The sequence below is a fragment of the Podarcis gaigeae genome (assembly GCF_964106915.1).
Source record: "Podarcis gaigeae genome assembly, chromosome: 1".
NCBI lineage: Eukaryota > Metazoa > Chordata > Lepidosauria > Squamata > Lacertidae > Podarcis > Podarcis gaigeae.
The window spans coordinates 81,800,353-81,820,144 of record NC_139678.1 but is presented as its reverse complement, the minus strand read 5'-3'; the positions used below and the strand labels follow the sequence as shown (position 1 = coordinate 81,820,144).

At 48.3% G+C, this 19,792-nt stretch overlaps 1 protein-coding gene across 13 annotated transcripts in view; it reads right to left on the bottom strand.

The window, feature by feature from the left end:
- PITPNM1 (phosphatidylinositol transfer protein membrane associated 1) overlaps positions 1–19,594 on the bottom strand; it is a 32,446-nt gene extending 12,852 nt beyond the window's left edge. The window contains exons 1-15 of one of the 13 annotated variants that reach the window (XM_083700359.1): positions 18,741–19,594; positions 14,195–14,287; positions 13,792–14,006; positions 13,540–13,661; positions 12,782–13,003; positions 6,946–7,257; positions 6,132–6,227; positions 5,165–5,272; positions 4,043–4,101; positions 3,628–3,869; positions 2,745–2,934; positions 2,193–2,300; positions 1,658–1,839; positions 436–635; positions 174–344 (exon numbers count right to left, since the gene is read on the bottom strand). In XM_083700359.1, coding sequence (XP_083556485.1) covers positions 174–344; positions 436–635; positions 1,658–1,839; positions 2,193–2,300; positions 2,745–2,934; positions 3,628–3,869; positions 4,043–4,101; positions 5,165–5,272; positions 6,132–6,227; positions 6,946–7,257; positions 12,782–13,003; positions 13,540–13,661; positions 13,792–14,006; positions 14,195–14,272 — 2,305 coding nt within the window. In that variant the 5' untranslated portion in view covers positions 14,273–14,287; positions 18,741–19,594. Of the gene's footprint in view, positions 1–173; positions 345–435; positions 636–1,657; positions 1,840–2,192; positions 2,301–2,744; positions 2,935–3,627; positions 3,870–4,042; positions 4,102–5,164; positions 5,273–6,131; positions 6,228–6,945; positions 7,258–12,781; positions 13,004–13,539; positions 13,662–13,791; positions 14,007–14,194; positions 14,288–18,090; positions 18,287–18,375 lie in introns of those variants that run through there. The other 12 variants (XM_083700362.1, XM_083700364.1, XM_083700363.1 and 9 more) reach the window with 12 other exon arrangements.
- Positions 19,595–19,792: the final 198 nt, after the last annotated feature.

The following is a 19,792-nucleotide window of genomic DNA, read 5'->3' as shown; positions in this document are numbered from 1 at the left end:
CTGCTGCAACAGCAACTCATCTCAGATCAGGCTGCACCCCGGGAGGGGATCCCACAACCATTCATTTGAAGATCCAGATACTGTAGCATTTCCTTCCACACTCCCCCATACCCCCCAAAGGGACACCACATTTCCCAAGCATGTCCAAGGCTAGTCTTGGCGTCTCTTCTTACCCAGTGACGTGGACGATCCGTCTCCCAGAGGATATTTCTGGTAACGGGGTATGCCAAAGGGAGGCACGGCGTGGAACTGGCGGGCCAGCAGAGGCTCCAGGCGCGAGGCGCAGGGGTCAGCCGCGTGAAACAAGTTGTAGACCTGCTCGCAGGCTGGGTGCATCTGGGCCACTGAAGAGGGGAAAGAGAAAGGGTAAGGAATCCCGCTTCGGCAGAAGGGGAAAGGCGAAGGGAAGACAGGGGAGGGGGAAAGGACCCTTACCGTCCAGTGCTGGCATCACCGTCTTGCGGAGTGCAAGAACCAGCCCCAGGGGTGAGCCAAATAAGAAGAAACCAGACACCTTGAACTCCAGCTTCCCAACCGTGCTTGGCCCCTCAAAGGTCTCTATCATCGAGGATGACGAGTTGCTGCTACGTCGAGGGTCTCCTTCTGCCTCCGAGGCAGGCATGCTAGCCTGCAGGCTGGAGATGGCAGGAGAAGACTTCCATCACTGACAGGAAACAGCCCACAGCCCCTACGCTCTCCCCCAACAGAACCACCTTCCCTGTGAAGGGCCTATATGTAGGTTTCCACCAGGCCAGCATTTTTCTCTGTTGCCTGAAAGATCACATAGTGCCGTCCCCACTTCTCAGATGTCACCCACCCCTACCACCCAAAATCAGAGTCGCCTTTATTTTCCCTCTTTTTAAAAAAGAAAAAAAGTTGTGAATACGTGGCATTTTTGTGTGTGCACCCATTCAGCTTTAGACAGCTTGTGAATTTCTTTTAGCAGACACAAAGCCAGATATTTCTATATCTGAGAGCCCTCCTATTTCATTAATTTAGATCAGCATTTCACCTTCCTCTCTTTTCAGACAGGGGGGCACACTGCCTCTAATTTATCAGGAAAGGTTTATGAACGTAAGTGCAGTCACATAACTTTAGCATTATTTTAGTATAAAATAATCTTAAGGAGACCCAAGAGGGCAATTGTGGGGCAGAAAAAGTGCATATGATAGGGTTGCATGTGAAGATTAACACCAAGATAGGAAGAAAAGAGTAATCCTTATTAGCATTATTGTCAGCTATATTTGTGTATTTTCTAATTTTATAAGGCACAAGGATCTACGCTCCAACAACCTTTTTTGTGTGGTTAGTAGCTTTTTATGAATTGTATCTTCGCTATTCTTGTTTTGGCTGTTTATAATTGCTTAACGATTTACCATAGGTGTTGGGAAGGATTTAGCTTTTATTTGTACACTTGGCAGCAGTTTGAGTTTCCCTAAGGGGTGCAGGGTTTTGGATAAAAGGAGATGCTCTGAGGCTGTTCTGGTGGGGTAGAGGAAGCTCCTTATCATGTCCTGGGTGTCAGTAGCGCTATGCTATGAATGGGTGCACATTTGACCGCACTTTCAACCCCGATGGGCACTAGTCTAATTGTAACCAATTCTTTTAACCTAATAGGACAGTCTGCTTTGCAGACCAAATTCCCACATTGCCTCACCTGGTCAAGAACTGCTGCTGCTGTTGTGAGGAATCGCCCTCCTGCGTCACGTTGTCACTGGGTTTCTGAATGGAGGGAAGTGCCCCGGGCTCAGGACTGGCGCGGCCCACCCCACACACTTCTGCCCTCTCAAGCAGGGGGTCTCGCACAACAGAAGTCTCTGGAGAAAGCAGCTCAGTACTCTGAAGAAAAGGGAACAGATCAGCAATTGTGCATCTCTGTTCTACTGAGGAGATCCAAAAGCCTTTGCTATTTGTAAGCGAATGTTAAAACAGGGAGGGCCTTCTTCTGGTAACAGAACCTACTAGGCCTCGAAGAGGAAATGGGGTGGATGCTGGGCTTGACCTGCTATATACTAGGACAGGGATTTTGGGGCAAGAAATACTTGCTAGCCAAGTCAGAAGAAACCCTCATCCCTCCCATGTCAAATCCCTGTTCCTCCCCATATCTGAGAACCCTCAGAGCTCAAGTAAGGGAAAAAAAGCTGATTATAAATGCATAAAGGAAGGGGTGTTTCCACGGCTCAGTAACTGACCATGCTGCCACGGCGACTGCTCCCACGACTCCCTGACCCACCAGCACGGCTGTGGCAGAGGGCATCAAAGGCCAGGATTCCACCAACACAGTCCCCAATCAGCAGCACCTATAAAGGGGGACGTGAACAGAGTTAGTTCCCTACTGATGAAAGGAACATCCCTGCAGTCATTGCTTAATCAGAGGGAGCATGAAGCTTAAGCCAGCCTCTTAAACAAGGCCTTGCATTCCCACCCCTTTCCTACAGCTGAGAAGTGCATCAAGTGGAGACTGCACTGCTTTAACCAATGTGGTTGAAAGCCAAGGAATATTGGGGGCAGCAGTTTTATAAAAGAACGGGGTTGTGTGATGGAGATGTCTCAGAATCTTCACAAAACAAAAGATATTTTTTTTAATCTAGTATTCCTCCCCCCCCCCCCCCCGCAAAGACCCTAATTCTATTTTTAAAAGACGATAAAGCAAAACAAAACCATAGCAGAGGGTAAAATGCTTGTTCCAACTGGAGCACAGAGGGTTTCCCCTCAAAGTTATTTCAGATTCCAGTCCCTCTGACCTGGCCACAGAAGCCTGCACCATCAGGAGAGTGGATGAAATTGGCATAGGCCTGGTTGGTACGGGAAATGACGGTTGCGACGGCATTCTGGTAGCTGCCTGAGGAGGTGGCCAGGAGAGGCAAAGCCGCCAATGGAATGTGGTCCTGGCTACTGGACAGACTGTCGCCGTCATGACTGTAGGGGCTGAGTCTGGAAAAGGAGACCATGAGAGAAACGATCAAGACACGCTCTCAGACCAAGGGTCTGATCATTCTCACAACACCCAGATCTTGGTACTGAGCCCAGGAGGTGACTCCAGATTACCTTCTGGATTTAAGGGCTAGAACTTAAGGAAGTTGCAGGCAGCCCATTCAGAAAGGTAGGCCCCTTTTTTGACCGCAGTTTAAAAAGAGATCTTGGGCCAACGGTTTCTCCTTGATGACCTGCCAGCAAATGGGAACTTTGGGGGAAAGCATATATATATGCACATACTTTTTAACTATTGTTTTCCACCCTAATATATATACAATGGTGGAAAAAAGGGAAAAAGGGGAACAGAATTACCTCATGAAAATCCTGCTCTAAGATCTCTCCTCAAAGTCTCAATACTTCACCCAAACCATAATCCCTAGGTCGGCACTTATCCACAGTAGCACATTATTCACACTGAACCCTTTGCATATCGCTAGGCACCATACACTACCACACGCCTCACCCACTTCTCCAAAACACCCACCCACCCCGAATAAAGTGCTTGGGATAGGTCCTCATCCAAGCTGCCTGGAGAAGGCACCAGTGCTCTCCTTGAGCTCCTGCACAATCAACTGCCCAAAGCCCTGAGTCAGAAGGGAACAGTCCTGCTCCCACCAAGCGCTCTTGAGCCTGACAGAACACGCTTCCTACTTAGAGACGAGGGCGTAGGCAGCAGCACAGATAGGCGGGCAAGGCACCAGGCGCAGCGCAATGTGCCCCAGTGCCTCGGGGAAGTGTAGGCGGGTGACTGTGTCCAAGGTGGCGCTGAGCGTGTGCACATCGGCCTGTTTGGAGCCCGGCTCTCCCACGCCCTGGTCCAGGATGTTGCCGCTGTGGAGGATCAGGAAAAGCGCATGAATACGGCATGTCCCGGAGTTGCCTTCTGAGCCAGCCTATGGAAAGAGACATGTAGAACTGGGTCTGGTGTCAAGTTGAGGTTCTGGAAAAGTGACTTGGGAGGCAACAACAATGGTCCTGTAACCACAAGCCCTCTCCCATGTCTTGGCGCCATGGTTCTGAAGGTACCCACGTGGGAAGGCAGTATGATGAGGAGGGGTTCACTCACCTCTGGTGGGCCAGGTGCCACGACACCATCACTGTCTGGCTTGGCAGCCACAGCATCAACTGCAAAGACAACATTGTTTTAGTTAATGGCATCAGGCAGAGAAGGAAGAGAGAAAGCAATGGGAGGCAGGAAGGATAGAAATCACAGATGGAACAGGAATGGCCTTCACAGGTAATTGACAACTTGTACTGCTTTCACTTACAAGATTGCAGCTATGCACTCATGAGGGGGAATACATAAATAAATGGAGGGGGGAACCCACTGTTCCCCATTTTCCATTTATTCATTGCCCACACATCCAGTGGGTTTTCCTTGCTTACTGAGATCTGGGAAAGTCACAGGAGGGCCCTGCGAAGCTCCCAAAGGCCAGTAAGCAAAGCACCTCACTTATCAAATTTTGGGAAAGTGGTATGAGGGCGCTAGCAGCTTCCCAGAGCCCTTGTCCCTCCTTCTCAAAGCCTGGTAAGCAGTGCTCCACCTTGCAGGGAGGCCAGTTCCTGGGGTCCTGACTTTACACAATTTCATTTTTACAAGTAGACCCCCTAGAACTGAAAACTTGCATAAGCTCTGAGTTACCTGTACTTCAAGGGACAGAATTATACTGCCAGTGCCCCATGATCTTGTAGCAATAAGCAGAGAAGTCTAGAGCTTTGCATGAAAACGATTATGATTCAATACCACCCTGGTATTATTTTTTCAAATTAGGTTTTATTGGTTTGGTTGGTTTGAGGGGGTGTGGGTTGGATGTTTTTGTGTGTGTGGAGGATGTGCTTTTTTTTGCTTGTTCTCTATTTGTTTTCAAGTGTTTATGTGTGTTCTGTCTTTTTTTTTGGGGGGGGGGTTCTGAAAAGCTCCAGATTTTGCTCTGTGAAATGAATATTCTGTGGTACCTATGGCAGTTTCTTAGATTTTCACATATGCCCCCAGGCCCATAGAAGTTGGAGACTCTTGGTGTAGAACATAGGCCATTTTCAGAATCTAAGATGTGCAGTTATGGAGTTTGAGATTTCTTAGCATCTCCAGAAGCACTACCAAAGACCAGTGGATATTCCTCCATGCACAAATTCACTCACACCACGAGCAGACTCTATTCTGCATGGAACACCTGAACCGCTCTCTTACCAAGAACATCATCTGGCTCAATGGGTCGCTCTAGAGTGTCGAGAAAGTCATTTGAGTTCCACTTGGTGATTTCCTTGGCAAAAACATCATCACTGTCGGAGAAGTCTTCTAGGAAAGGAAAACTCATTGAGAGGCAAATGCACTGCAGACACTGAACAAACTGCCATGTTTAACAGGACAGCACCAAAGTTCATGAACAGGAGATCTGCTCCCATCAGGGTAGACCAATGGTTTTCAATCAGTGTGCTGAGACACCATGGGGCTGGCCAAGGGGTGCTTCCCAGGCCCCTGTTGGGCAGTGTGAGGAGGCACCTCTCTTTGGGGCGGGGGGGGGGAGGCAGCTCAGAGACCAGTGGCAGAGGAATCCCAATGAGAGGGGAGAGGAGAGGAGGCTGAGGGAAGACTCCACAAGGGAGGGTGTTTGAAAAAGGGTTAGAGGCTGCCAGCTCTGCAGGCAAGGGGTGACATAACTGGGCTCCTGAGTCCCATAGGGGTGCTGCAGAAAGAAGGTAGTTGGTCAAGGGAGCCATGGACTAAAAAAGGTTGAAAATCTCTGGTGCAAATGCTGAGCAAGATGGGCCAATGGTGTGTCTCTGTGGAAGCGAGCTTCCTATGTTTCCTATAAACTTGGAGCATTACACATGTAAAACATGCACTTTTCCTATGAACAAAAAGGTCTGCCTTTGCATGTGTGCGCCTTCCTCTGTACAGAGAATAAAAAAACCAGAGATTTTTATCTTCCCCAATCCACACAAATCGGATGAATCTGGGGAGATGGTTGAAAGATAAATCTAAACAAACACAACTCCAAGCCTACAGAGGGCCGTGTCACACAGGTCCCTGTAAACCAGCCTCCACATGCTTGCAGTGGCAACTGTCAGAACCAACAGCAACAGGCACCCATAGCTCTCAGCCCTCTCAAAAACAGATGCATGCACAGAACCCTCCTGTACCCAGCACTGCATACCATGAGCATCAAAGAATTCCTCTTCAGAGCTGTTTTCAGAATCCCGTGCAATATTTTGCATCCGCCACTCTGATAAGCTGTGAGGAGATACTCCAGCTGTAGGGGCATCAAGCATAGAGTTTATGATCAAGAGGTAAAAAAAACCCAAAAACTATCCTCATATCTAAAGCAAGCTTAACTTGCTCCCAATGCTGACATTATAAAATAACCCCAAAGTTTTCCCCATGCAAGCAACAGTTAGCTTCTTATCCTAGGGTATATACAGGAGATTATGTATGTGGAACAATGGGGGCAATTTCACCCTTACTGCAGCTCCGACACTCAGCATCGGTTGCTTACTACTGTATGACTAAGAAGAGGAAGTTTCACAATGGGAAGTCTGCCCTCTCTGTTTTCCTAATTTAAAAAAGCAGCAGCAGCTACTGTTCATCTAGTACAAGAGAACGAGCCATGAAATTGATTAAGCTTAATTACAAACAACGGCAGGTAAAATTTATTTCAGAAGGGAACCGTTACACTTTTTCCTTTTAAAATGTACAAGCGTGCATATGGAGATATGTCTCCCGATACTTTTAGGGTGTGAACACACACACACAATGTTGGGGTGTATGAGGGAGAGGAGAGGAGAGAAAAGGAAAGGAGAGAGAAAAAGTGTGTCACTAAAATGGACACTCTCCAATATGCCCATCCAAAAGCCTACCTCCAGCAGCAGTATAACTCTCTTACACCCAAAAGAAGGGGCAGGAGGGGAAACCCTCTATATCCTCCTCACACCTTCCCACTACACTGCCATTTGCTGGAAATGACTGCTCACCAGCATGCTGAGAAGAATAGGATGACCGAGAAGACGACGACCACTGCTTGGCAAATGGATCATCTGGAGAGGAATCCGGAGCCCTTAAGTTGTCGACTCGGTCCTGCTTCTCGCAGCCACCCAGCTCAGCCGGGCTCTCAGGGCTGGGCACTGCAGGCCCTGCGTCGGGCTCGATGCACTTGGCCATTTTCTGAGCCAGCATGAGTGCCGTCTCTTCCTCCAGCCTCCGGATGTCATCCATGGTGAGATCTATCCATTCATCCTGCCAGCACCAGGCCTGGCGGTGGGCCCGGAGCATCACCTTCCGCAGACCTACAGGGAATGCCACAAACCATGGGGCCACTTGCTCTTCTCCCCCCAGGAAGAATCAGGCCTATCATCAGGCCTAGCTCCAGCTCCCAGTGCATTATGGGACAATACCGGCATGAGATACTATACCTTTAAATGTTTCCATCGCCCATTTCCCTCAAAGCTAAGGAAAGCATTAAGATCCAGTTCAGATTAACAAGATAAACCAAATTTAGAGAACCAGGAGGCCATTGGATTAAATGCCCCATCCCTGCTTGTATGTGGATCCCACTCACACATCCAGCTTCGCTGCTTGAAGCCAAACAGGAAGTGCCGGCCTGACCTGCTGCTGCCACTGTTGCTCTGCTCACGCCAAAGCATCCCTTTCCTAGGTTGCATGTTGCTGGCGATATGATGAGATCTTGCCAGAAATCAGCACCAATGCTGGCACCACTTTTCCAGGGGTGCATGGGAACCACTCCACCAGGGGTTTCCGGTGCCCAAGGTGGCTGCTTCACTCAACCTCAAGGGCAGACCAGCGCTGCACACACCTAACCTTCTCTATCTCATCTTACCATTATATTTCAGCCATCATCAACCCTGGCTAAAACTGTGACTAGGAATGAATCTGAACTCGGGCTAAATGAGTACAAAGTTAAAGCCTTTGCCGATGATTTGGTAATGACTATGGAAGAACCAATAGAAAGTGTAAATGAGGTTTTGGAAGAGATGGAACAATTTGGAAAGTTGGCAGGATTCAGATTGAATAAGAACAAGACGAAAATGATTGCAAAAAATATGGAACAAAACATGATCGAATTAATGCAGCAACAAACTGAGATAGAGGTGGTGAAAAAGGTTAAATACTTGGGAATCTGGTTATCACCTAAGAATATTGATTTGTATCAAAATAACTATATCCCGGTTTGGAAAGGAATAAAGAAGGATCTGGAGGTGTGGGCCAGAATGAAAATATCATTTTGGGGAAGGATATCTATGGTAAAGATGACGGTGCTACCAAGGATGTTATTCTTATTTCAGACCATACCCATATTAAAGGATATAGGAATCTTTAAAGAATGGCAAAAAGTGATTTCAAGGTATATCTGGCAGGGAAAGAAGCCCAGAATAAAATTTAAGTTACTGACAGATGCTAAAGAAAGAGGGGGCTTCGCCCTGCCAGATATGAGATTGTACTACGAGGCAGCATGTTTATGCTGGGTAAAAGAATGGATAAAGTTAGAAAATAATGAATTATTAGATCTTGAAGGTTTTGATAACCGATTTGGATGGCACGCATATCTCTGGTGTGAAAAACGGAGGGTTCATAAAGGATTTGGAAACCACATCTTCAGGGGTTCACTAATTGAGGTGTGGGAGAGATATAAAAATATTTTGGAACCAAAAGTCCCGCACTGGCTGTCCCCGTTGGAGGTAATGAGTGTTAAGAAAATCAATATGAGGAAAAAATGGGGTACATACAGTGATTTGGTGACTAAGGAAGAAGGGAAATGGAGACTGAAGCCATATGAACAAGTTAAAGAGTATATATATGATTGGCTGCATTACCGTCAGGTAAATGAAACAATTAAAAAAGATTTGAAGGAAAAAGGTTATGTAGAAAGGGAATCAATTTTCCAAAAAGACATAATAAACAATGAATACAAAACTCTGTCAAAAATGTATAAGATATTGCTGGAGTGGCACACTAAGGATGAAGAGGTTAAATCGGTAATGATACAGTAGGCAAAGGATTTTGGGTATAATATTCAATTTGAGGAATGGGAAAAATTGTGGAAAGAGAATATAAAATTCACGGCATGTACGCTGCTGAAGGAGAATGTAATGAAAATGTTTTATAGATGGTATATGACCCCTGTAAAATTAGCAAAGATGTACAAGGTTGATAACAAATGTTGGAAATGTAAAGATAAAGAAGGGATGTTCTTTCATCAGTGGTGGGAATGTAAAAAAGTAAAAAGTTTCTGGGAAATGATATACAATGAGATGAAAAAAATGTTAAGATACACTTTTGTGAAAAAACCAGAAGCTTTTCTCTTAGGAATGACAGGAAAGGACATAAGAAGAAAGGACTTTAAACTTTTCCAATATGCTGTAACGGCAGCCAGAATCCTGTTGGCCCAGAAGTGGAAACAAGAGGAGATACCGACGACAGAAGAATGGAGACTAAAACTGATTGACTATGCGGAACTGGACAAATTAACCGGAAAAATTAGATATACTAAAGACTAAAAGTTCATCGAGTACTGGGGAAAATTGGTGGATTATCTGAAAAATATATGTGGTATGAACACAACGTTAGTGGGTTTTCAAGAGGCACTGTAAAAAATCAAATAAGTATTGTTTATTAAAAATATTGGGACTAAGGAATAATAATGGCAATATAAAAAAGGGAATGTGTACTAAAGATACAAAAATGGATGACTCTCAGAGACGCTGAAGGAAGTTCAAAACAGACACAATTTGTTGTATTCGGGTTAAAATGTATAACTAGTAGAAAATTAATAAAAATTTATCGGGGGGAAAAAATAGGAATGAATCTGAACTCTCTTTGAAAGGCTGGTTTTAAAACCAAACCCCAAAACACACAAAGTTAAGTGCCAAGTGTCAAACCATTCATGCAATCTGCAACTGTGAATTTAATTTTAAAGTAAATTGGGGGGGTTCCCTCCAGATCAAGACTCTGGCATGGAGACTAGGTGGGGCTATAACACTTTGTCCCTGGCTAAAGCTGAAATCTGAATTGGGGGTGGGGAGTTCTAGGCCAGCAATTTACATGGGGGGGGGGGGATTCTCTTACCAATGTAAATAGCAGACATGGGTGCCCCACTCTGGACTGTAACAAGGGTCAAAGGTATACCCCTGCCACTGTCACCATCCCACCTAGAACGAGGGCTCCATTCTGGATTGGGCTTCCTGCACTTGCAACTCATGTTTTAAAAACCATTTATGCAATTGTTAACTGTGTGAATGACATCTCAACTTGCCTCAGCCTTAGCTAGTAAAATGCTGCAGAGGGAAGGGAGAAGGCATGCATAACCCTCACAGCCCCATCCCAATTTTGAGTTCAGTAGTGAGTCTGAAAAAGGAATAAGCCTAAGCCAAAATCCAATACCCACACTGTTTTTGCAGGAAATATCTATGGGTAAAAGCAGGCAAGAATCCTGTCTGTCATACTGGAAGAAACTCTTATCTGACCATGCCTTCCTTTTCACCACCCTACCACCTCATCCAACATTTCCCTGGAGGCAATTAATAAACAATGCAAAAGCAAATTAAGCATACTGCTTCTGGCAAGGAACCATCTGGTCGGATGGTTCATAAAGGAACCATCACTCAGAGAAGCTTATATTTTGGTGCTTCATCAAGTCATGAAGGATCTATTGTCATATGTGAATGATCAGTCTATTTCTTTAATAAATAAAACTTTGACGTCTTAGCTAAACGCCTGCAGCAGGCTGCTTCTACTTTCAGTTCCCCCTGAAGAAGCAGGCAATCCGTAATGCCAAGGCACAGACAACACAAAGCTGCTAAAATATCTGATAACCCTTTGCTGAGATAATAAAAAACACATCTTAGAATTTATTATAATGCCATGTATTATGGATCATGCATACATTAGGGTCAGCCAAGTACATGATGCTTTAACACGGGAAGAAGTTGCTGCTTTTCACATAACAATGGATTAACACTCCCTTGCCCTCCTATGAACCGGCCAGTTATAAACACTGAATGCAAAGAAGATAAATATATGCATTGTAGCCAGTGGTTCTTTACTATTTATCTTTCCCATTTGTATGGTCAAGCACTTTAACCCATCTATCTTCCTCGTGTCCCCTTTCCCTATTTTAATTTTCCCCTTTTAGTTTTCGTTTGAGTATTAATTGTATTTGTACTGTTTGAAAATCGTAATGAAAGAAGTTTCATTTAAGTTCAAGTGAGATAAAACTTCTGGCAATCCAGCTTCACATTTAGAGTGAACAAAATTTCTCACAGGTAATTATTTCAATCTGAAGTCTCTGTCTCGGAAATTCAGAGCTCTGTGCTCCAAACCAAGAAGTGAAAAATCTATACGCAGTCCATAGAGACAGTTTGCCTCCCTCATAATTTTTCACACCACTAACATCATTGTAGCATGCAGGGACCAAGCTAAGCAAGCAAGCAGTGGGATGTTTGCTGGTGCAAGGTTAGGCACCACTTCAAAGCTGGAAGTTGCTGGTGCAAGATTAAACACAAATTCAAATTCAGGACACGCCAGGAACTAATTTGCATAGTGTTTCTAAAAAAGGACAGATTCTAACTCTGCTTAATTTGTTACGCACAGTTTTCCTTTATGAGCCTACCACACAGTTTTGATGAGATTTCCTATAGCATATCCCATAGCATGACCTAAGAAAGGGTCCCACAAACTGTGTCTGAGCTTAATAGCCAATTACTATTTTATGGCACCTCTGTCCCGCCACCTTTCTTGGAGACTTTTGCACTTTGAGCCCTACTTTAATTGTGCTCTTGGCACCAGTCCCTCTTTTGTCAGCATGGCTTTCTCTCTCTCTCTCTCTCTCTCTCTCTCTCTCTCTCTCTTTCCAAGTCACCGGTACTCTTGCTGCCTCTATCACAATGTCCTTCTTCAACTACCTGCCTGCTTTCTCCCAGGACATGAGCAGCTCACTGGGATACCACCTCCAATTTGTTGAGGGGTGGGGCTGCACAACACTTGGAGAACAGCAGCATCAGGAAGTGCATCCCACACACCAAAGAGCGAACAAATCAGAGCCCTCGCTTGCCACTTGGTTCAGCCAGATCTTGAGGCTAACTCCAGAGCTTTGGTAGAGGCAAACTGACCGGTACTTGTGACAGTGATGTGAAGAAAGGCAGCCCAACATCTCAACGGAGACCATAGGAATTGCAGTTATGGTTCCCACTTGTTTAGAACAGGCTTCCTCAACCTCGGCCCTCCAGATGCTTTGAGACTACAATTCCCAGCATCCCTGACCACTGGTCCTGCTAGCTAGGGATCATGGGAGTTGTAGGCCAAAAAACATCTGGAGGGGCGTGGCTGAGGAAGCCTGGTTTAGAAGGTGTGGGCCACAAATGAACACTTGCATTATCCCTTGCAACTAGTAGAGGAATATGGAGAGGATGCTGCCTTTGAAAAGAACAGGCAATCCAATCATTCCTTTTCACATCAGATAAACAAAATTACGCTGAATATTGAAACATCCCAAATTGCTCCTTCAATGCAAGTTTTCCAAGGGACGCTTGGAATTGCTGCTGGATCTTTGGGCAGTTATTAAGCCTAATTTCACACTAAAACAGCTTTGGTGAAGTGTGAAGAGAAAGGACAGTTCAGCTGAGAAGCACTGACTAAATACTGCCAGTGTGAGGAAATGGTACCAGTGGTCAGGGATGATGGGAGTTCAGCAACCTCAAGAGGTCCACAGGTTCCCCACTGCTGCCCTAGCCCAACCCACTTGTTTGAAAAAGTCTGCAGCAGACGGAAACGTGGGGAGCATCCTCATAAGCTTACCTACATCGTGGATGAACTGCTCAATCTTGGACTGCATGCCCCAGTAGCGAAACTCCACCTTGCAAAGCTTGTAGGCGCACATGAGGGATCCTGCGGCTGCATTCTCCAGCCAGTCATCTCCCAGAGGCCCACGTCCTGTTTTGGCTGAGTGGTAAAGCCGTGGGTCTTCCTCCGCCTTGTATTCGCCAGGTGAGATGGGGTCCCGCACAATGTCAATTGTGTCTGTGGGTAAGCAGAGTGGGAGGGGTGAGCTGGAAGCAAGCCCCTGGCCTCCATCAGAAAGTAAGACGGCTTTCCTTCTGATGAGGAGCCTGCCCTTCCTTCCCAAGTCCCAGAGTCTGCTCAGACCTTTAGCAAACACATTCCTTTGCCTCTTCCTCCTGAACACCTACTGTTAGGAGTCCCGTTTTCCCCCCTCCGGTCCTGAATTCTTAACATGTGTGCACATGAATGGGGCGTGTGAGTGTGAGAGCCAGTGAGAACGGGGTGTGCACTTGCGTATGCATTTAGCCCTGTCTTCTGCTTGTACGTGCTGACCGCCTTCCCCCAAGGGAACCTTGCCCTACAGGAAAGACACACTACATGTGATGAACTAAACCTGAACCAGAATCGCCTCACCACAAAGCATCACCAGAGATCCCTCACTAGCCTCACCCACCTAGCCTGCCCCAGGTACTCCGCATGGCAGCACCAACATGTCCCGCAACATCCTCCGTAACACAAAAAGGGCAGGGGACGCCCCGTCTTTGAACACTCACCCAGAATCCTTTGCCTGCGCTCCACAGCACTCAGGTTGAAGACATTGTTCTGTTTCCCAGCGTCTGGTCGGTAATAGGTCTCAATCTCAATAGAAAACTTCTCCACAAAGGGGCAGGTGTATCTGCAGGGGGAAGGCGGTGAAACTGGCAGCCTTGCCCCCACCTGCCTTGAGCTCTCAGGCCCCAGCCTCTGGTCAGGATACAGCCCCCTCAGCTTTCCCTCTCCCCTGCCAAGGTTCGCCCCCATTTTACCTGGTGCGAGTGTAGGGATAGGCATTCCAGGACTCTTCCTCCACCTGCAGAGCTGCCTTGGGTAGGAGGGCACGGAACCAGCTAGGGATGTGAGAGCCCACATGGTAGATCTTGTGTGTATACTGACCGCTGCCGCCTGGGCCATCGCTGTAGGGCCGGTTGGACAGGATCTCCACCCCACTGCCCTCGCCGCTCGACTCCTCACGGCTCTTCTTCTAGGGAGCACGAGAGCCAGCTCTGCTCAGCCTGTGCCCCACAACATCACTCACCCTACAACCCCACTCTCACATCCCTCAGTCCCGCTCAGCTTCTGACTCCCACCCACCCAGCCCTGTCGATCCCAGGGCTTGAGCCACACCCATCTGGCGCAGGCATCTACCAGCTCATTCAACACTGAGGTTACCTGAATCATGTAGAGCTGAGCCACTTGGTACTCTGTCAGGCTCATGGGCAGCAGAATGTGATATTCCTTGATCAACATTTTGGCAGTCAGACCCTGTGAGTCGAAGCAGAGGAGGGAATAAGTACACACAGCCAGGACAGAGATGGGAGAGCTATGTGAGTGGCCACTGTACATTGAGGGATCTATTTACGGTCCCAGGTGCAATTCCCAGCAGCTCCAGGGAGGGCACAGAGAGAGGCCTCCCTGAAACCCTGGAGAGCTGCTGCCAGTCAGTGTTAACAATACTGAACTAGATGGAGCAATGGTCTGATGATCTGACTCAATGTATGGGACCTTCCTATAGAGAGGAGGTGTGGTTCAACTGGGAAGGTGAGGTTAAGGCAGCTGAAGGCAGCTGAGATGTGAACAATAGTGTCTCCCAGAACATCTACCACAGAGATCTCATTTCCTTTGAGGGGGACATTTTGTCCCATGAACTGTGTCAATGTTTTTGCTTTTTCACCTATCTGAATAATTTCATGAACCCCACACAGGCGCTTTGTTTTGCTTCAGTTCAGCCTGTGAGGAAACAGGCATGTGTTGAGATGAATTACTACCTACATATGAGGATGACAAGGATTCTCTGACAAAAGGTGGCAACGCTTAACTATGTTCTCGCTTCCTCAGAAGGAGAGAAGCCTGAAAGAAATCCCCATTTGACCTTATTCCAAACTACAACCCACTGGGTAGGTTTCCATAGTAACTGTAGGCCAATGAGAGGCTAGGGAGTTTCAACACACTGGAAAGGAAATGCGGTGGGGAGCCAGAGAGAAGTGCCACCATCTTGACGCTCCACTCCTTGCTGGACTCTGGAGTCCTTTAACCCCAGGGTGAGCGGAGAGCATATCAGCAGCACTTGCCAGTTCTCTGGCTGACTGGCAAAGGTTTCTGACTCACAGTTGTCTAATAATAGCAAGAAGTAAAAAGTCCCTCATCTCACCCTTACATTAGGTTCTTGGATACTAATATTAATATTAATAATAATAAATTTATGTGCTGCCCATCTGACTGGGTTGCCCCAGCCACTCTGGGCAGCTTCCAACAAATGACAAAAGCACAGTAAAGCATCAAACATTAAAAACCTCCCTATACAGGGCTGCCTACAGATGTCTTCTAAAAGTCAGGTAGTTGTTTATGTGGGGACCGAGGGGTGGAATTTTGTGTGAAAGGACTTCTGTGCTAGGTTTTGGTACTGATTGCTAATTCCTGTGCTGAGCATGCGTTCAGACAAAGCACCCTATTCCTCCATCCTTAGCATATGTCCACCTGGCTGAGCCACTAGTTGTACCTGGCACTGGTTGGTGGATCTTGGGGTTCTAGTAAAAAACACAGCAGATCCCATAGGTTTGAAGTCCACCTAGCTTGCTCTAACCTGCCTATGCAACAGGCAGATCCAACACACTCTCCACTCCTCCCACCTATGCATCCCCACACTGCCCTTACACTTACGTTTACCTCTGTTACTACATCAGCAAACTTCAAACTGCTTGTTTCTCTAAGGCTGGGGTCTTCTGCCTTCCCACACAGTATGGAGCAGCTCAAGTCATGAATGTACCTTGCCATCAATCCTAAACATGTTCATTATGGAGCAACTCTTAGAATCATAGAATTGTAGAGTTGCCCAAAGTGGGGCTCAAAACCATGACCTGAGATTAAGAGTCTCCTGCTCTACTGACTGAACAATCCCAGTGGTGTTAAAACATGTATAGGACTGCCCTACAAATCCAAACCTTGCACTTCAAGTTCTTGCTTTGTGGCACGTTCTAAACCACCTTGGCAAAGACTTAGAATGGCCATCTTTTTGTCTCCTCCTATGCCTTTTACAACCACATGGCAGGCAGAAATAAAACAGGTGTAGCTGGCCCCGCACCTGGCGCCCAGGAAATGTGGCCTGGAAAAGAGGGGTGCTGCCACCGCCACTGGCTCCCAACCGCAGGCAGAGCGGTGGAGGAGATAGGAAAGCAGGGGGAGGGGAGGAGAGGAGGGAGATGCCTCCCTCCGCCGCATGCACACGTGTGTACGCACAGTCCGGCCTGCCACAAGGTCTGAGGGGCGGTGAACCGGCCCCCTCCTAAACAAGTTTGCTGACCCCTGCTCTAATCACATCCCTCCCCCTCCAAAGAATCCCGGGCACTATAGTTTACCCCTCACAGAGCTACAATTATCAGCACCCGTAACAAACTACAGTTCCCAGGATTCTTGGCAGGGGTGTGTGTGCAGCCTGAATCTCTGCCTACCATGAAACCTTTAAAGGCACAGGAGTCCTGCCAGGAAAAAAAGTCTGCAACTTTAATAGTGGACAGTTCTCCTGTATGTTCCCTGCCATGCCCCCACATCCTCCTGCTCTGCCTCTTGGCCCTTGCACTTTGCACCAACACTCAGCTTTCCTTAAGAATACTTAAACATTTATGTAGCACATTTAAAGCATTTCAAAATATAACATAAATTATCTCAGTAATCTAAGCAACAGCCCTGCAAGGCTGTCCAGTGTTATAATCCCCATGCATACAAAGAGTTGAGGTTGCAGGAAGAGGCATTTGACTCACATCTCACACTTTAACTGCTACACTACATCAGTCCTCACAAATCCTTGCACACCAGATCCTGAAAACAGTGCTGTGAGTTGTCAGAAGACTGCCCACCATCGTATTCAAAATAACGCAGCATGGGCAGTAAGCACTAGTCAGCAACTTGTACCATTGCCAGAGATGTCTGTATGGGAAAAGGTGGGCTGAGCATAACACACGGAGGCAGCTGAAAGGCATCCCTGCTGTGTTGCTAGCTCCAAGGGGAGGTGACATCCTACCCCTGGCTCCTTCACTACCCAATAATCATTTGCAAGTGTACTTCTTCCAAGGCTCAGTATTTAAGATTCTGAGCTTGAAAACAAAACCCTTCCACCACCAGAGAAACTTCTTCATGTGCATCTCACACAGTATTCTCATCTCCAGTTGTGATCACCTGAGACCCTGGAGAGAAATTCTTGTTTTGGGGGGGAGTGGGGTGGTACCATGCCTGAGTCAAAAGATTAAAGAGCGAACACAGTGCCCTATTCATGTTTCATATGAAGTTGGTTTGTTCCCACGAATTGCACCAGCAAGCCTCTTAATAGAATTTCATATTCCCTTATAAAGTCATGTCCAGCAATAACTTCATGCCCAAGCACTCTCATGTCTCAGATGCAAGCAATCCCCTTGGCCAGCTACACATTTAATATGCATCTTGTTTTCTTCTGCAAATCTCCCAGCCTCAGCAGTTCGAATTCCAGCCTACACATGCACATATGCGCACACACACTTGTTGGGAACATGCTCTCTTTTTATCCAGACCAAATAACTGTCAGCATTTAAATGGTGAGTAGAAAGATGATAGATAACAGGATGGAATATGTTTAAGGTTCAATCCTAGGTACACTTGGAGTGCCATCCTCACCCTGTCTGCTCAATCCCAAGCAGTATACACTCAGGTAAGTGGAGTTAGGGGTTAGGACTGCAACATTACTTATGCATTGGGATTAGGCTGCAGAACTGCACAGTTTTACTAAGCACACTTGCTGGGGGAAAGTCTACACTAGCATCCATCTGACATACTTCTGAGTAAACATATGCAGGATTTTATTGCAGGGTCTTCAGTAGTTTAGCCCTAAACTCAGGACGCTATGAATTTTTGTTTGCCTCTTGGTGTATTGAGCTCCAAATTGATGTTTTTTCTCCTCATGAAGGAGAACGGAAGCAAAGCTGCCACAAAGCACACTCGCCTCAAGAAACACCGAGCTCACTCCCACCTAACAGCCGGGGTTTCAATATGCTTGCCCTGACCAAAAAAAATAAAGTGTTGCTATCCCTTTCCCACGACACCTTCATTAATCCTAGCACAGTCGAAGTTAGAAGGTGCTGTTTACCCAACCGCTTGCGAAGCCTTCAGCTCCTGCGTTCATTTTACGACATACAAGGCACAGGAGCCCTGCTGGGGGGGGGGGGGCACATGATGGCAACCTGACAGAGCAACTCAAGAGGCAGCAGTTCAAGCGCATCCCCGCCCAGCAGCCAAGATTCCGTTAAGCCCAGGCTTCGAGTGGCGAAACTCCAGCAAACATTTGAACCAAGGCTCGAGGCAAGCCTCACCAAAGCCCACAAACTCACAGGGAGAGCCAGAGAATGTACGTCGTTTAGCGCCACATCCCTTCACGCAGGGCAGAGATCCTCCCAGACGCGGGAGAACGGAGCCACCTAAGCCCCACAGAGCGGTCGGCACTGAGTTCCAATCCTACCCCACAGCGGTTTCCAGAAGTGGGGAAGACGCGCTGGGCCACATGGTTTCACTTTCAGGGGCCCAGGAGGCAACGCGCCCACTTCTCCCTGCGGGGCCCCCCGTGACGCCTTCTGCACCCCAAGCATGCACACGCCTCTCCGCGGGCTCCCAGCCCCGCTCCCTCGCCTCCCTGCTCCACGCGGCGCCCCTGCCCTGCGTGGACCCACACGGCCGCCACCCGCTCCCGGGCCCAGACCTGTGGCTCGCTGGAGGGCTGCCGGCGGCGGGGTGAGCAGCGGTATGCTGCCTGCGACGGGGCTCGGGGGGCGAAGGAGCCGGGAGCGCCGGCCTCACAGAGTCTGCCCCCCCGCTCCCATCCTCGCGCTGCCCCGCGCTGCTCGCGCGCGGCCGGGCATCGGCTCCCGCGGCGGGATCATGGTGTGGGGCTGGGCGGGCGGTGGGGCGGCACGGGAGGCAGGCGGGGGTCTCGCCCGGGCAGGGACAGGCGAAGCTAGCCGGGCCGTCCGCGTCGCCGCAGCAGAGAAGCGCGCCCGCTCAGCCGCAGTCTCGCCGTCCTTGCTCGGGGAGGAGGGGGGAGGAGAGAGCGTGACTGGGAGGGGATCGGGCAGGGGAAGGAAACGCGGCTCGTGTGAAGGAGTGCAGAGGTGGTGGGGGCAGCGGGAGGAGGCAGGCTCCGTGCAAGGCGGCGGAGAAGCAGGGGGATGAGGGAGGGGCGCTGGGGGCAACAGTTGCAGTGTGGCGCCTCGAGGGCGGGGATCTTTCCAGGTAGAGGGGACGGGGCCGGCGGCGGTGGAGTCACGTTTATTATGCGCAGAGCTTGGGATGCAAGCACACACCGCGCAGCCGAGGAGGTGTCGCGAAGCAGCAATGCAATCCAGCAGCGCGCAAGCGGGGGCCGCGGGAGGATGCCTAAGCCCCGGGGTTCCCTCCAGGTTTTGGATTCGAGACTCGTAGAAGCGAGCGAGGCCGCTTGCCAACCCAGTCCTTTTTTAGCACAGGCGGAGGTTTCCATAGAAACTGCGCTCCGTAGCTCGGAAGGCGGGGCGGGGGGAACTCGGCGCGCGCGTTCTTCTCTCCCACTCCTCCTCCTGTGACATCACAGCTCATTACCCGGGAAACGCCAGTGACGTCAAGATGCTGGTGACGTCAATAACCCAAAGGAACGGGCAGCTGTGGAGCGGCGTCGCGGCTAAAGAAGGCTCCAGAACATATTTGTGCGCAAGTCCCCCAATGATCGACATTATATATTAAAAAATACACATGGTTTATTTTTTTTAAGCCGTACTC